The 18,678-nt window shown below is 41.7% G+C and overlaps 1 protein-coding gene across 8 annotated transcripts in view; it reads left to right on the top strand.

Annotated features, from left to right (window-relative positions):
• The window catches only part of samd12 (sterile alpha motif domain containing 12), a 224,204-nt gene that overhangs the window by 57,863 nt on the left and 147,663 nt on the right, over window positions 1–18,678 (top strand). For all 8 annotated transcript variants that reach the window (XR_007451603.1, XR_007451604.1, XR_007451605.1 and 5 more), the window contains exon 4: window positions 9,796–9,936. Coding sequence is in view for 5 of the 8 variants with exons in the window: in XM_049602669.1 (XP_049458626.1) it covers window positions 9,796–9,936 (141 nt within the window). In the remaining 3 variants the exon portion in view is untranslated. The remainder of the gene's footprint in view (window positions 1–9,795; window positions 9,937–18,678) is intronic.

Below are 18,678 nucleotides of genomic sequence, written 5' to 3' on the forward strand. Positions count from 1 at the left end.
CAGTATCAGTTTGGGATGCTCAGGGATACATGCATCATGTCTTTTCAAAATAAACTTATTTCTTACAGGAAATATACAGTTTCTACTTGTTAAATGCACACAACATACAACTTCAAGTTTAGATTAACTTTCTTACATATAGGCAACAAAAATACGTTGACTTAGAACAAACTTGTACCCTTGGTCAATCTTCATTCTGCTGAATAATTAAATAAACTCAATGAGCCAAGGTTGATCTTACTTGAATAAATATTCGATACAAATCTGATCAGAGATGTTTTTAGCACAGCACACGTACATGGACACAGACATACAAAAAACCTGAAGTAGCCGAACAGTGATTCAGCCTTTTATAGTGTATTTCGCATGTCACGCAAATGTGTCCAACATTGGAGTCTCAGCACCTACAAGGTCCTCATCTGAGAGCATCTTAACCTTCAGACACTCTGGAGCCTCCTCACATGCCTGCATGCTGACAGTGAGGGACTCTGAGGCTGAAAATAACTAAACCCTGACCCTGAATGAGTCGTACATTCATACAAATACTACTATTGTTCATGATGACACTCAAAAACATTCATATTGAATCATTTTCTCCATGACGCACGTGGTTACGTTTAGAAAAAAAACATCATAGTTTGGATTTACAAGACTGCACGTTACTAATGTAATGTAACATCATGTGACATATGTCACTAGCTAGTAGTGTGCTACATATACTAACTATTTGTTGTTATTAAATTAAGTAAATTGACTTCTGGTTTCACACGGGACCCAAACAGCAGTCTCCTTGGTGAAAGTCCAGAGTATGTTTGACCAATCCACCTCCCGTCCCACCCACCCAATGTGAACTTTCTTTCCCTTTATGCTATGGCAGTTACTTGGAGCATCAAAAACTGCCGCCCTTGGCTGTGTCTCATACGGCTGCTAAAGGGTGCCTTGCTGGGTATCTGACACTGAGGGCCATTGACCAAGCATTGGTATTTGATGAGTTGGGAGTGAGATCGGTTGTGTGGTCAAGCGCATTGTTGGCACATTGCTATTTTGAGGCAGCAGACAACGATTGTGCCATTGAACAACAAAAACCTGTTTTAAACCAGAATGGTGCTTTATTTTCCTGCTATTTAAAGGGCACATTTTTCAGATTGTAAGATGCACCTACACAGGCAGCTTCACAACATACGTACACTCTGCTTGTTATACACACACAAGGGAGTTGCAAGCTTTGTTTTCTTCATCTCCTGACATCATTATATGGCTTTCAGCCTTGTGCGGCCGCTCTGGTGATGCCAGAAGAAGACGAGGACACACTCACCGCTACATCCTCCCACGCCTGCTTCACCTCAGGGAGGTTTTGTGGATGTGAATGATCTGCTCACACACTTTCACTTCGAACATCAGCAGATCCGTTTTCTCAGCAAGAAAAAAAAAAAAAAACATTCTCAACTTTCTGAACAGATTTCCAAATCTGCCATTTAAATGCCAGTGGACCAGGTGCTAGCACCTGGCTTTTAACAGAAATTGGAGATACTCTGACTGGTTTAATTCAAAGCACACCTATGATTACTAATTACACTCCCTTTGCCCCTTGCACCTTACTCTGTACCCAGATTATGGGTCTCTAACTAGCAAAGTGGAGTTGGACACACCCTAAATGCCCTTGCGCCATGCACTTTAGCCCGTGCAATTGTTTAAATGGGGCCCAAAAACTTCACACATATATACAAAAAATAAAATAAGGCACAAATAAATTAAGAGATGATAAATATTCAGCAATAAAAAGTACAGTATCTAAGCAATATAAGTACAAAATATAAGCAATATTAATTATAAAGAAATTCAACTAATGAGTGTTCAAAACATCAACAGCAGCAGCAACAGCAGCAGTAAAGGTGCAGTATGACAGATATGGAGTATGTTGGGGTGTTGAATGGCATGTGGTTGGTGTAGGTGTGGTGTATAAATTACAGATTCTTGTGTGAATCAGAGGGATGTGCAGAATCAAGGAAGTAGGTGGAAGAGAGATTTTTAGAGTTCAGTGAAAAGCAGCAGCAGCAGCTCATCTTCCTGGGAGTCTGGATCCACTAACCTGCTTATAGAAAGAGGGGAAGAAATTATTTACTTCATTCCAGGGGGAGCAGAAAAGTATGGTAGTCAAGATGCTATATGAATAGTTAAGTGACAGTGAGGAAGAGGGAGTCTGGGAAGGCTGGAGGAAAGAAAGAAGGGGGCTACAGTGTTTTGTTATGTGCAGAAAGCAAATAGACGGGAGTGTAGGTTGGTTTGTCGGTAGAGCAGTAGATTTCTACCCATTTGTTTTTATGTGTAATTTGAATTCAAGAAAAGATGTGATAAAGTCTGATGGAAACAGATTTTCCTAAGACACCCTGACACTGCAGTACATGCTGCTGCATCTTGGCTCATTCTACCACTTAGAGTTACATGCCACTGCTCCACCAGAAAGCCCCAAAATAAAGAATAAGGAGACTTTCACATCAGGGACCCAGGCCCTGATCCAGGTACACTTGACCCTAAAGTCCAGTCCTTGTGATCAGTGTAAACACTGTGTACCATATCTGGCACTGTTCATCAATCTGTGCTTGGGTCCACTTGAAAAGGTGGTCCCAAGAATGGTTCATGTGTGGTCGCATCAGGTGTGAAAAACAGTTTTTCAAAAACAGGGAACTGGACTGCAATTTAATCCAAGTAGCATTCTGCGAGTAGAGTTGCCAAGGCATTTCTCAATGCTGTTGATCTCCTCCAAAATCTGCATATGGATGCAACACACACCAATATCATCCTCTGAACTGCATGGCCGGCAGGCGAGAGGATCGTTCTTGACATTGTTTCCAAATTGTAAGTAAGCATTACAGGTCGACTGTATGGGCTTGGGATCCAGCAATTGGCACTTTTTCTGCACTGTAGCAAAGACATAAACAAATGTTACATAGATAATGACGCAAGTGTACTCCGTTATGGAACAACATTCCTACTAATGTGAAAGCTGAGTGATAGGAGAGTGGACTGAGGGGGAAATCTTTTTGAGGCATGGTACAAATCAGCCTGACCTAATATGAAAGCCCTCTAAAAAAAAAAAAACAAAAAACAAAAACAGGGTTTTCCTGGGTGTACTTAATTGCAGTATACCCAGTCTGGATGGGGTCTATGTCAGACCCTCTTGATCACCATAGTTCCTGATTAAAAGCATTATAGGGTATACATTGATCAGAAGTTTCGAATTCATTCATTTGAAGAACACAAAAATCATTTTAGCAGCAGTGACATACAATCATTTGTCAGAGCTACTGGTGTTGAATTAATAAGCAGACGTCAGAGCAGTGCTTGAAGTGCCAGTGTTCCCCTTAGTCACATGTTGGCAAATGTATTGGGGGGGAGTCAAGTCCTTTCCAAAAGAGTCATTTCTCATGAGTCGGTTCTCTAGTGGCCGATAAACCACATGAACTGGGTTATTAAAAGAACCAGTTTTCTCATTACTGGTTTCACTAAACCAACAGATCACAGCAAATGTTAGAACTGACCCAACAAAGGAAATATAAAACTCTTTAAACAGAGACTTGTCAATCTTGAAAACTGTTGGTTTGCTTTTTTAAAATGATAATCAGTTGGATTCAAGATGGGACCCAAATATTCATACCTCTGTTCTGCAGTCACAGGCTGCCCTGTAAAGATGGCAGGAGCAAGAGAAGAATGTAATCTTGTCATGTATTGGTGCAATATTTCACAGCGATTTGATGAAACGTTTTATTTTGTTCAAGTTTGAAAGATTTGCTCAAAACGTGCAAAGCATTGGAAACAGTGAGAGAAGACAAGACGAGATTCTGTCAGGTGTCAGAGAGAGATTTGAATCCAATCAGTACTCTGTCATAAAAGAAGCTGTGGTGACAGGACCACAGAGTAAGTGGATGGAGTGAAGAAAAGTCTAGAGCACAGTGCAGTGATTAAACATGCTCAGAACTAGAGGCAGGCCTTAACTTCTCTGCTGTTAAGCAAGGAGTGGACAACAGTGTCACAGTGTGAGTTTGTAAAATATATGTTTTGGGACAAGAGTTAATGATTTTCTGCCATGTCTTCTTTATGCCATATTTTTTTTTTTTTTGAGTTGACCTGCAAAATGAACTGAGACCCATGCTCTATCATCGTGCAGTAGTCTCATTGAATTAACCATGCAGCAAGCTGACATAATATTTTGTCTGTACCACCACATGGCACAGTCGTGGCCCTTTTATCATTTTTGATGCCTTTTACACCTGATTCACTATTTCTCTATAACTTCCAGACATTTAACTTTCTTTAAGTATCTCTCCCTCTCTTACCTAATTTGTTTCCTCTTGACCGATTTCATTCTCTGTCCTCTCCTCCTCCTCCTCCTCCTCCTCCTCCTCATGGCCATGCTACACTGCTCAGTGTATTAATTGTGGTTTGAAAAATTCCCAGCTGAGGCTTGGTGGGATTGTCGAAGCCAATGGCTCAGAACTGCAGGGCGAGAGAGTGAAAGCTTGGACTCCTTACAGAAGCTGTTCCACCCTGTTGATACTGCCTCGCCGACTGGAAGCGTTGGCACCCACCGACCAGAACTGGCAGTTTGTTTGCCGTTATCCACTGTACTCAACCTGCCCACATTAATACACTTATTATTTTAAGCTATTCAATGATATCAGGCCTGGTGTATTAACACCTCCTCAAGTTATTAAATGAATGAAACATTCATGCGAAATGCTCTTTAATCCTAAATCATAATTGAAGGGTTTCACTGATGGGCCAGTGTGTAGGATTTAGGGGGATATATTTGCAGAAATGGAATATAATATAAGTATTATTTCTTTAGTGTATAATCATCTGAAAATAAGAATTGTTGTGTTTTTGTTACCTCAGAATGAGCTGTTTATATTTACATAGGAAGTGGGTCTTTGTCCACGGAGATCGTCAAGACTTTTAACTGTTGGCATGTTTCAGAAGTCCACCTTCATTATTTCTGTAAAACATGGTGAACGTAAAGAATAAGATTAGAAGAAGATTGATACTGCTGAAATGTCTGTACACTAAGTATGAAGCTACCGTCAGCAGAAGGCTAATTTAGCATAGCATAAAGATTGGAAAGAGAGGGCAACAGCTGGTCTGGCCCCACCCAGAGTCTGCCCAGCAGCACTTCTAAAGCTCACTAATATCACTTATGTCTGATTTGTTTAATCCGTACAAAAACTGAAGTGTGAAAATGTGCACTTCACCCTTTGTCAAGACCTGTCCTCCTTGATTACTGTTGCTGGGTTTGACAAAACTAGTCTCGCTGGGGTTTATTCTCATAGGAAACAATGGAAAATACCGGGAGATTTAACTATCTCGTAATTCAAATAGAATTGATAATTCTGTCCAAAATGTGGTGTCAGTGATAGAGAACAAACGTGGCTACAGTTGAGTGAACGGGCATTACATGACATATCCGAAAACTGTTGAAAACTCCCTCAGACATTGTCTTGTCCCGATGTCTGACGGTAGCCATGGCCACTAACGTGAGCTGCCCCCCCGCGGTTGCTAGCTCTCTCGCCCAACGTTAACGTTATTTTGAGAGTGTTTACAAGTTTAACACCACAGTAATAGTTAGCTGACGTTATATAAATCGCAATGTTGTCCTCTACAAACGTTAACGTTGCCAGCAAGTTAATGTTTAATACGAGCTGGGCCTGTCTGAGGCCTGCCCAACAGGTTAGCATAGCGAGCTAACAACAGTCTGTAGCTAGCGTAACATTGTTGGATCACATCATCTCTTATAAAATAAATAAAAAATAAAAACTACTACGGGAATACGTTCTGGATATCTGTTGCAGACGCCCCAAGCACACCTTTAACCATGTACCAGTACGTTAGCAACTGTTGCTATGGGGAGGAACACTCTGGTTGGTGGGTCAGCAGACCAATCAGAAAGCCAACAAAGGGTGAATTCACCATTTTGGAGGGGATTATGTAGTACTGCTATTATAGTAGTACTGCTATACCACTTTATGGACTATTTCTCACCCAGTTTCTGCTGATGGTCCTGGTTAATTCCTAGTGAGCTGTAGAGGTCCTGGTAGGTGGATTTTGCTACCCTAGGACTAGCTGTTTCCTTCTCCCGCAGTCTTTGTACAAAGCTAAGATAGACAGCAGCTGGGATTAGCTCCATATTCATTGAGCAGACATGAGTAGTGTCTCCTAGCAAGGAAGCAAGTGCATTTTCCATAATGTAAAACTTTTTCAAATACAATGGATTTTTTCAAAGGTCTAGCAAGGAGATACAACTCTCTTAACATCACTATGTAAGATAACATAGCCTACTGTGCCTTTTTTGTCTGTGAATGACAAGACAAAGGGCATATATAAAATATATATCTTAGTACATGCATAGCAAACCAGTCACCAGAATAAATGTTGGCATTGTATCTTTCTGCAAACCACCGATACATTACATCTGCACGTTATTATGTAGCAGATACATTGAAACTCTAGTCAACAACACTGTGGTTAATGTGTGGTTGTTAAGGCACAAAAACCACCTGGTTATGGTTAAGAATATGTTTACGCTTAAAAAAACTAGTTATGTTGGTGTAATTCCAGCTGGAAATGCAGTGATATCTGTAAATTTTTATGTGGCACTATCCCTGGTGGAAACACAGTGGCAGGTCACTAAAAAACACCAATGCTTGGCAGATTAAAAGCTGCTAAAAATGCAGCTATGGCTGATTACAAAAAAATCAGTTTTGTCTCTCCATGTCAACATGTGAATGATTTAATAAATGATCCAAAACCTTTTTTTTTCTTTTTTAAATGCAGTGATTATCAAAGATGCTGTGTGAACCATCTGTGTGTCTCCTGATCAGAGAGCTGTGTTGTATCTCCTGTATCTGCTGTTATTTAAGATAGACATCACTGAAGCAGAGAGAAAGTGAACCTCTGTTGCCATGCCGATCTATCTTTGGTTACAGGATGAGGCGCCAAGTGATGGTTGGTCAATATTTATAGACTCATAACAGCATGTGCACGTTGGTTTTCTTCTGTCAATTTGTACATCTCCTTCTTCTCCCCCAACTTTCCACCCTCCACCCCGCCTCTGATTCATCAGCCCTCTTTCCACCTCACTAATCTTTTTCTCTCCATTCTCCCATTTAATATGCTTCTCTCACTTTTGAGTCTTTATGACTCTACTTTGCTCCCCAGTGTTTATGTAATGGGTACTTTCAGTGCCATTTTTGCGTTGAAGCATCTTAACTGTGTTTGACATCTTAGCCCCATCTGGCCGCAGCACCGTGCGAGGAGCTGCTTTTGTTAAGGCAGGAGAAAATTGGCCTAACACAGTCAACGTTATACCGCCAACACTTAAGGGTACTTAGCTTTCCCAACTACTCCCTTCTGTGCTGTGGTAGCAAAGTGGTAGCGTGGGGCTCTGCTTGCCCTAACGATCCACAATAGATCGCCCAAACAATTCAAGAGACATAAAATGATAAAGTTTGCCTTTTCTCTCTGTTGTTGTGTTAAAAAGGAGCTCCCAATAAGAGCAAGTACATATTTAAATCTTGAATCAGTATTGAATGAAGCTTCATATTTGTTAATGATCAGACCATGTGCAGAAATAGCTGATCAAAAGAGGAGAGAGAAAATTAGGGAGAAGATTGTGACAGACTAACCTCCATGAATGTATCAGGACTGATCATTCCCCTCGGCTGGCACCCAATCAGAGCCAGTTTCTTGCCTAGGGAGACATCAGGGCAAAGGAGCAAAGGGAGCTGTCAGGGTCCAACCAAAACGCCTAGTAATTACCCTGAATTATCATCCTATCTGCTTACCATCCCACATGTTACAAAGGCACTCGTAACAAGCGTTAATAATTACACCATACTCGACTTGCATCTTACCAACAGCCCAAATCCCTCTCATCAACACTGATTGGATGATTAAATCATGGATTTTATACAAGGATTTGCAATTAGGGATGGAGCTGTGAGGGTTTCTCGCTCAAGGGACATACACTACTGATATTTATGTAAAACCTGTGCTGCATTTTAGAAGAATGGCCTTCATATTGCTGGTCTCAAGACTAATTGGCATTCACATAATAGGCAACAGTTCCTAAAAACAATTTGTTTTTTATGTCAGAAAAATGTTTTAATCAACATTTGCAGCACAATTAGTGCGGCTAAAAACCTATGACCATATTTGTTTGTGTTTGTTTTGTTATACTGTTCCTCCGCTGACATGAATGCTTTATTTGTACCCTTTCAGAGTGTCTCCAACTGTGTATATTGAATTCTCCCGGCTTCGTGCTACTCCTGTCCCTTAAAACTGGGGTGGCAGAAATCTGGACAAGAAAAAAAACAGAATTTCAAAATCTACCCTCCTTGAGGCCTGAGCACCAACCGCAGGCTGTAGCGAAAGCTCTACGAAAACTAAAGACTCTTTTTTCCCTCCAAATTAATTGCATTTTTTGATGGGCTAAAGCTGCTTAAAAAAGCATGAAACTTTGCACATGCATCAAAACAGGTGATAAATTGGGTGATTTATCTGCCTCGTGCCCAGGGATTACAGAACGGCTCAGTCGTGAGCCCTACAAAACTTCAGCAAAGTAACCCTGCGGTGCGTTTCACCTAGATGTACAAAAAAATTGGGAGGCACATGTAACATCCCAGTAAGTAAGTAAACCCAACAGGAAGTCAACCACCCTCTCTGTCCCATGCCCTTTCCACCAGACAACTATGGGCATATGCACGCGCTTCATACACTTACCCAGCATTTCCCATACATTGTCTGATATCAGCGTACAGTTGACACAGATTATTCACTCAGCCCCTCCTTGCCACAATTTCTCCCCGTGTTCACAGACCACAAATGAAACAAGAATTAGCAAGCTAACATTAGCCACCCCCCGTCCCTTCGCTTCACTCTCTGCCAACGTGGACATCTTCCTCGGAAGAAGCTGGCAGCAGCTTAGGAGCCAAACCTTCAGTCAATGGATGTAGCAGCTCCAATTCAGTCAGCACAAACTCCCCAGCACTGGGGTTCACAGCAGGCTGGTGGTTAGCGACAGCCCTGGGTCTAACCTATTAGCTAAATCCGGCAGGAAGTTGAGGCTGTCTGGTCCCCTGGAGCTGGGGTTTATGCTGGCTGGATTCATGTTGCTGTGGCTGCTGATTAGTGGTTCGTCTTCAGAGCTGCTACCCGCTCTCTTTCTGGTGAGGTGGTCTGCAGTGGCGGGGAGTGAGGCGGAGGACACGCTGTGATTCAGGGCACGAGCTAATATTAGTTACATAAACGTGACCTTAAAGCTGCAGCCATGAGCCTTTGGCCCCAGTTAGCTAAACTGTTAGCAACATTTTTTTTTCCATCTCTGAAAAACTTTGTTGATGTTGACATGTTTTGATGACTGTCAGACTCTCTTTCTGACTCTCTGGTAATACGTCAGTCTTCCTTTTTGGGTGGGTTTGTACTGTAAGCAGTTGTTGCCAGTGCTGGAATAGCAACTTTCCCTGCATGACTCTCTGCTGTTGAATCAGGCTTTCACCGAAGGGACATGCACGTGCATCTCATTTGTAAAACAGCCAATAGAACCGCCCTCTGAAATGACCTGTGATTGGCCAAAGTCTCCCCTCACAGTATAGATTTTCCGAAGCTTGCAAACTCTAGTTTTCTCTCCATCCATTTGATTTACAATATGCTCAAAGTTTATCACGGGTTTTCGCCTTGTGACACCAAAATTAAACTGCCAAACGGAGCTTTAACCTTCACCTTTGTCTTGTTGCTTCTGCTTAGGGCGGGCTCTGATGAGATTGACAGACAGAAAGCTGGAAAGAATGGGCATCATGCAGGAAGCCCAGAGGCAGCACATCCTGCAGCAGGTCCTGCAGCTTCGCGTCCGGGAGGAAGTCAGGACCCTTCAACTTCTCACACAAGGTAGATTTTTCAGCACACGATCTCACCCTCAGTCTATCATAAAACACATAAAACATGCTGGAGACGTTTCACTATAATACTGTTTGTACATTTGCACTCACACGCTTCAAAACACTGCAGGTGTTTAGAGCACATAGTGTATCTGTATCTCTTGCGGGTAAAGATTGTTCACAAGGACACAGACATCTCACATTCTGATAAATATTCAAATCATTTACTGCACAGCATTTATGTGCATGCCATCTGTAGTCATGGCAATCACTGCATGTTTTAAAGCTTGCAGGAAGTGATGAATCAGAAATGATTATACAACAGCAAGAGTCATGGACAGATTTTCTCCTTTGGTATTTTTTGGTGTAAAGTGATCACAGAGCGGTCATTATATATGCTGACTTCTCGATGTTGAAGTCCATAGATATGTCTTTGTGTCATTTCGAGCTATTCTGCAACATGATAACATGGTGCAGCTTTGAGGCCTGGACATACCAGGATTTAAATTTTGTAGTGAAATCAATTCATTCTCGTGATAAGAGGATCTGCTTGAGAAGATAAATCTGTGCAAATGTTAACCATAGAGTTGATGAGCTTAGACACAGGAACAGCGTTGACCAATAGCAAACCATCTTGACAGCCCTGATCTGTTTTCCCTGTTTGATAATGTTTATTGAATCAAATGGTGTGCAATGATGAACAGATTGCCTGAGGGAAGTAAACACAACAGATCAGTGAATAAAAGGGAAAGAAGCTATGGGAGCTACTGACAAGTGCTAGCCTGGCCAGGCTGGCAGCGCGCCCAATTAGCTCACTTCACCAGCTACAGCATTTCACAGGTAGTCCTGCAAGTTGTCACTTTGTAACTAAGCTTCAGGTCCAACGCGTTTGCCAGGCACGCACAGAGGGTGAGGCTGAGGGTGCCTGAGCACCTGTCCTTTTGCCTCTTGAAGTTCAAAGTGCCCTTTTTGGGGGGTGGGAGGTCAAGCCACTGTCATTTGAGAACAATGTGTAGCCTGTGGAGTTTTTTTTATGAACCAATAAAGTAATGTTTTCATTCACTCCTCCTTACCAAAATTATCTCTCTTATTGAGGCCTGATATAAATGCTAAACGCATTTCTAAAGATGATAGCCAGTTTAGTTTAGTTTAGTTTTTGGGTTGTTTGTCCGTCCATCTGTCAGTCCGTACGTCTGTTTGGCTGTCCATGCATCTGTATGTGCATCCCATTCTTGTGAGCCTGCTATCTCAAGAATGCTTTGAAGAAATTCCTTCAAATTTGGCACAAATGTCCAATTGGACTTAAAACTGTACTGATACATTTTTGGTGGTCATAATATCAAAGGTCAAGGTCACTGTGACCTTGTTTGTCTCATTCTCTTTATGTGATATCTCAAAAAAAGGCCTTGAGGGACTGTTTTCAAATTTGGTACAAATGTCCACTTGGACTCAAGAATGAACAGACTAGTGTCTGATGGCCAAAGGTCAAGATCACTGTGATCAAGAATATGTTTTTGTCCATAACTCGGTAGTTATGAAAAAGTTTCACACAAATGTCTAGCAGGATAAAAATAATGAAAAAGGTCAAAGATTAGCTTCATCATAATCTTCTGCAACAACACTTTGCTGGCCATTACGCAATGTCATAATTTGGGAACAGAGGGTCAGATACTGAATAGGTGACACTAATCTTGGGTGTCCACCTTGAAACTCGACTGATTGTACTATAGATGGTCTATGGTGCTGGACGGAAGATGTGTGTGAAGCATCCATGTTTTCACAGACATGGATGTAAACTGTAAGTGCTACTTGACGAGTTTGCGGAGGCATACAACTGTTAGGCGACAATTCTAGTTTTATGCCTTCTTGTTGACTCAGACTTGGCACATCAATGGATTGGTGCATCCTTGTGCAAAACATTGCAACATAGCCTAATAATAATTAAAAATGTCACAGGGACCTTTAGGATTGACAGCATCACGTACTTACCCAAAGGTTGGAAGGTAATAACTCAGGCTGCTGTTAAGCTGGGAAGTTGTTTCACGTCACGTTTCAGGCATGATTGTAGAGTCTAGAGTCTACCTACTGTATGCAAGACACTCATCTCCACAATATGTGTAGGTGCTATTTCACTCCAACGCAAGCACGAAGACAATCAGTGCTGGCCCACTGACAGAAGAACAAATACCTTCACAGTTTTGCAAGCTGCGGTTAATACTCAAAAAAGGAAACACAGTCAGTGTTACTGTAAGAGGAGATTAACAGTTTATCAAGCTTGGCAGAAAGATCTGCACTGAGTAGCGTGAATTTAGAATACATTCTTAAGAAATGACCTTCCTATAAAAGATTAGCTTATTATTAGAAAGTATTACAGATAGAATGCCGAAACCACTTCTGTTACAGTAAAAAGTTTGTCCAATAAAGGAAGGGATTGCCTGGAAAGTCCTGAGTCTTGAGAAATATTCAACAGAGCAATCCAGAGGGCATGAGATAACAAAGATTTGTAGCTATTGGTATAAACCATGGAAACAGAATTAGAGTAGAAAGGATATTTACACCCAAACCAACATAGCAGGATGATCAGAGTGCCGGCCTTTTTGTGTGTACTGTTGCAAGCATTCTAGCGGGCTAACTTTTGTAAACTGATGAAACCCAGGTACCTCAAACTATATTTAAGTGCGGTTTGGATTAAGCATAATCCAAATCACAATTCATTCATTCATTTACCATAACCGCTTATCATGTTGGGGGTTGCAGGGGGCTGGAGCCTACCCAAGCTGACATTGGGCGAGAGGCGGGGTACGCCCTGGACAGGTCATCAGACTATCGCAGGGCTGACTTACAGGCAATTAAGAGTCACCATTTAACCTAACTTGTATGTCTTTGGACTGTGGGAGGAAGCAGGAGTACCCAAAGAAAACCAACGCTGACACAGGGAGAACATGCAGACTCCACACAGAAGGGCTCCCCTACCCTGGGGTTTGAACCCCCACCCTGGGCTGAACCAGGAACCTCTTACTGTGAGGCCACAATGCTAACCACTGTACCACGCTGCCCACCAAATCAGAATTATTGAGATGTGAACGTGCTTTATATTCACAAAATATACAATATACTCATCCAACTGATTTACATTATTACCTCTGCTGAATGTGACCTTTCATCAAAGACATATGTAATGTGCTCCAACAACATTCAGCTTTCCCCTCTGTTAACTTTGCTGCTTATGATTTACAGAATTTGCATTTCATTATAACACATTTGTTGGCTGTTACACAAGGGACCAACCCCTCCCCCATTAATATTTTTCTATATGCGCAGTGTGACACCCTGCAGTTTCTCACTTTAACCTCATTTCTTTGTTGTCTACTCAACGCACTTCACACTTGGCACAATGCGCCTGGCTGTTGTTTTCCATCCTCTCCTTGCTTTCTCCGTCTCACCCCGTGATTCTCAGCTTCCCTTGTCTCTTACTCGGCAATTCTAGCAGCTGCCCTCCTCCATCACCGCTACCACTCCGCAACACCACCCCTACTTCCATCAGCACCCGTCTGCCCACAGACTCTCAAACAGGGCCTTGCCGCAGGGGCTGAGAAACAAATTCTAGGGATCTTTGTCACTCCGGCCAAATTCTTGGAAAACATTTGGAGTGTAATAAAGCAGCTCCTATCCCCCGCTGCTGTTTTGGTCCCCCAGCAAGTGGAAAATAGAAAGAGAAAGAGAGAGTGCAGGGGAGAGTTTAGCTGAGTGATGACACTTCGCTAAGGGCTACTCTCAGCCTCCCATCCTTTTCCTCCTCGTGCTCTCTGTCTCATCTTTGCCACTCTTTTTCTCCTCTCCTCTCCCCTCCTCTCCTCTGTATTGATGATATGGGAAGCGACAGCCCACCTTGCCTCAGCAGCAATAGGCCGCTGGCCTCAGCAGGAAGCAGCCTGTTAGTAGAACCGAGCTGGGCCTTGGGGAGAAAGGATGGAGGAATATTAGTGGAAGTAGGGAAGAAATTTGAAACGAGAAGATGTGGAGGAAGAGGAACATTTTTTTCATGTTCTTATTTGAGAAAATTAGGTGTACATGCTGTTCTGCATGACATGAATTATGTATAAACTCATGAAAATCATCACAGGAAGTAATAACAAATGCTAGAAGCAAGGATAAGGTCTTGTGAGGAATTAAATTCTAAAAATATAAACAATTTTAATTTGATAGCGGTGGTTGCGTTGTGCTTTATTGTAAGCATTGTTTGAAGTTTCTTGTATCTGCCAGCTGTATCACTGAGAGTATGTGATGGGGAGAATGTGCAACAGTGAGAAAAGGAGTAGAGGGAAACAGAAGTATTTTAAGTCTCCTAAGCTGTCGCTTCTGGAGATGCTTTTGGCAGGGAGCGAGAAATTGGAAGGAGAAGAGATGGTGGAGTATTTCCAGGCCCAAGGCACACTTCCTCGAGCTGTTGCTAGAGGGAAATACAGCTGTAACCAGCAGGAAGCCGAGCCAGAGAGGGAGAGAAAGAAATGTGAGAGGGGGAAGGTGGAGAAGAGTGGTGGTGAGAAGATGTGATGAAGACAGAGAAAAAATGAGGAGGAGGGATGGTGAAAAGAGTGGGGAGAGAGGGAGACAGTAGGTGTCGAGAAGGTAGGATGAGAAAGAAAAGAAAAGGAAAGGGAGAGAGGCGGTGAGAAGATAGAAAAAATGGAAAGTAAGGAGTGTGAGAAAGAGAGGAGGTGAGAAAAGGAAACCCTCCTCCCTCTGAGATCTGATGGAAGATAAATACATATCTGTATCTATGAAATATCTAGGTATGAATTATCTTTACATGTAAAAATATCTATAACGTACTGCAAATCCTTAAATAAAAAACGGATTCAAAGAGCTGAGTTAATGAAAGCCAAATAAAAGGCTTTATGATTTTATTAACTACTTCCTCTGTATTTTGCTGCTGTTGTTTTTTTGCCATTGCTGTTCTCAGGTAAACACAACACTTCCTGCAGATATTTGAGCCACTGCAAGGCTTTAAATGTGAAACATGTGGGTAGAAAGGGTTCGGTTTTACTGACAGTATCTCAATAGTGACAGAAAAAAGTATAAGTAACTGGAATTAATAGGTGAGTTGGAACATTGAGCATACATTGATATGATTATCAAAACTGTGATATGAGACTGGATATTGTAAAAGCATGTGTTTTTTTCCCCTGGTTTTAAAGGCTGCGTTCAACCCAATCACCTCAAAAAAAATGTTGACATTGTACTTTTTTGCAAACTCCGGCTGCATTACGTATGTTATGATGTTGCAGATATGTTGAAACTTAGGGTTTCTTTATGTTTCAACACTGCTGTGCTAAAAGTATGGTTAAGTTTAGGCACAAAACCTATGTGGTTATGGTGAGGTAAAGATCATGTTTTGGCTTGAAATACAGTCGCAGTCATAGAGCTAAGCTACTGGCTCAGCTAATCAGTCATACGGACTTCTCGTATTGTCTGAGTATACATGCAGAAGAGAAATTCAAATTTCTGACAAAGTACGTCTGTCTCCGCCTCGATTGGCAGCGCTGTGTCCTTTTCAATATAGTGCATATTGAACTAGTTCTGGTTCTTGTTCAGAAACTTTTTTAAATAAATCCGCGTTTTGCGTTTTTTTGCGTCGGAGCATGGATGTAGTGTCCTCGCCCGTCTTCTGCTTCTCGGTCACCATGGTGCTTGTTTGTTTTTCCGGGAGTTACTGCACTGCTGCTACGTCATCTCCTTCTTCTGGGTGAAAGCCCGCGAAAGAAAAAGTGGTGCATACACAGAACGCCGAGTCCGACTCCTCCCGTCGGACTAAGGGGATACATGCAGCAATAGTTTGATTTTCAATCGAATTATCTAGGTGTGTTAGTCGAGCTATGGATGGTCCAATTTCAGTCGGACTAAGCTGTTTACATGCATTTAAAAGTCCGGTTTCAGTCGGACTAAGCCAATAATTCAATTTTCTCAAGCTGCATGTAAACATACTGAGTGTCTTGATAATAAACAACTGCTTTTGCAGCACTATCCCAGCAGGAAACACAGTGATGTCTCTGTAAAAAAAACAGCTGCTTGTCATGGCACTATCCCTGGTGGAAACACAGCAATGGGTTGCTAAAAAAGTACCTATGTTTGTTGGCTTAAAAGCTGCTGGAAATGCAGGGATGGCTTGCTAAAAAACAACCAGTTTAGTTGATGAAGATTCTCAGTCATCCAGGTCAAATAAATAATTATTTGGAGATAAATTGGCAATCCGTATCATCCGCGGGTGTTGCGTGGGAGGCTTTAAAAGCTGTGATTAGGGGACGTATTATCCAACACACGTCTTACCATAAGAAAATTAAAACACGGGAGTTGCTAGAATTGGAAAATGTAATTAAACAGGCTGAAACAGTATCGAAGCAACAAATGACACAAGACGGCATGAGAAAACTGACAAAGTTAAAATATCAGTATAATAACATAATAACCCAAAAGGTTGAATTTAATCTATTTCGGGCTAGACAAACATATTTTGAGTCAGGAGATAAAGCAGGAAAGTTGCTTGCCAGTTATATAAAACAGAGGGAGCTGGCCTCCACTATTCCTGCTGTTAGGTCGCCGACTGGGGACCTGCTTACTGCAACTGTAGATATTAATCAGGCCTTTAAAGAATTTTATAGTAATCTATATAGCTCAACATCTAGCTCAAGTGAAGAAGAAATTCATAAGTTTATAGAACCACTTGGACTTCCAAAATTGACAGATGAACAGAGGGATTTTCTAGATTTAGATATTACTATTGAGGAGATTAAAGGGGTAATCAAGGCTTTACCTTCAAGTAAAGCACCTGGGCCCGACGGCTTTACTGGGGAATTTTTTAAGAGCTTTGCGACAGAGCTAGCTACACCTTTACTAGAGGTGTATAAGGAGGCGCTGGAGAGGGGTATACTACCACCAACTTTGAGACAGGCCCTTATTAGTCTAGTTCCTAAGAAAGGTAAAGATTTGAATGAATGCAAGAATTACCGTCCTATTTCATTAATGCAAATAGATGTTAAGATAATTTTGAAAATTTTAGCAAACCGACTAGACAGTGTAATTACGTCATTGGTCCATATTGACCAAGTGGGATTTATTCGTGGTCGTAACTCCTCAGATAATATTAGACGCCTTATTGATGTTATGTGGTCAGTGGCTGACGCCCAGTCCCCAGTTGCAGCAATCTCGTTGGACGCCGAAAAGGCGTTTGACATGGTGGAATGGGGGTATCTATTCAAAATTTTAGAAGAGTTTGGATTTGGTATTACCTTTAGAAAATGGATTCATGCATTATATAAGCACCCAGAAGCAGCAGTGCAGACTAATGGACTAGTCTCGGATTATTTTATGTTGGGTAGAGGAACCAGGCAGGGTTCGCCCCTTTCTCCTTTGCTTTTCTGTTTCTGGCTATTGAGCCTCTTGCAGCAGCTGTTCGTGGGGACTGATTTCCCGGGTGTCACTGTAGGTGGGATGGTACATAAATTGATGCTTTATGCTGATGACATTTTATTACTGATGTCTGAACCCAGCAGATCTGTACCATGTCTTCTAAGAATCATAAACTCATTTTCGAAGTTCTCTGGCTACAGGGTGAACTGGTCCAAGTCTGAGGCACTCCCCCTAACGGCTTATTGCCCCTCCACTGCCTTCCATCCAGGGGCATTTCAATGGCCTCAACAAGGTATCATGTATTTGGGTATCCGATTTCCTAGACAGCTGAAAGATTTGGTCAAAGTTAATTTTGACCCATTATTACAGAAAATTTCTTGTGATGTTGAGAGATGGGCAACTCTTAATTTATCTATGGCAGGTAAAGTTAACGTTTTGAAAATGAACTGTGTTCCCAAACTTAATTATCTTATACAGTCCCTCCCCTTAGAAATTCCCCATTATTATTTTAAAAGGTTTGACAGAGTATCCAAGATATTTATTTGGAATGGTAAACGCCCTCGTTTGAACCACAGCAAGTTACAAAGACCAGTTGATAGAGGAGGCTTAGGGCTGAAGATGTTGTTTTTCTACTACGCTTTTAATCTAAGGCATCTGGCCCATTGGTCTCTCCCTCCCGAAAGGGCCCCCCCATGGTACGGTATGGAACAAGCTGTAATGGCCCCTCTATCACCCATTCAAGTCTTGTCTACTAAATTAAGTAAAAAAGCAAAAACACATCCAATAATTTCTCATCTGAAATTAATTTGGACTAAGGTTGCTCGAATATTTAAATTTGATCCCTTTCTGAATGTCTCTTCAAGTATCTGGTTAAATCCTAAATTACGAATTGGTAAATTTCCCATTTATTGGAAAATATGGCGGGAGAATGGTGTGGTCACATTGGGTGATCTGTATTGTCATGGTTCCTTAAAATCTTTTGGGGATCTGGTGCGGCAGTTCAATATCCCTATGTCTCACTTTTTTAGGTACCTGCAACTTCGACATATGCTGGTGGGGATTTTCAGGTCCGGTGCAGCGGTTCCCCAAAATGCAGAATTCCTAGATAAAATTATAAAGAGTTATGGAAAGGGGCACGAGGCGGCTGTCTATTATTCTATGATGATTCAGACTCTTGGCAACGGCCCATTTCAGCTTTGCAGAAGACATGGGAAAGGGATCTGAATCTGACATTCAGTGATGAAGAGTGGAACAGAATTTGTAGAAGTGTTAAAGTAGTTTCAAGGGATGCAAGAGTACGTCTTATTCAATTCAAAATTATACATCGTTTTTATTGGACTCCTTC

The sequence above is a fragment of the Epinephelus fuscoguttatus genome, linkage group LG17 (assembly GCF_011397635.1).
Source record: "Epinephelus fuscoguttatus linkage group LG17, E.fuscoguttatus.final_Chr_v1".
Classification (NCBI taxonomy): domain Eukaryota; kingdom Metazoa; phylum Chordata; class Actinopteri; order Perciformes; family Serranidae; genus Epinephelus; species Epinephelus fuscoguttatus.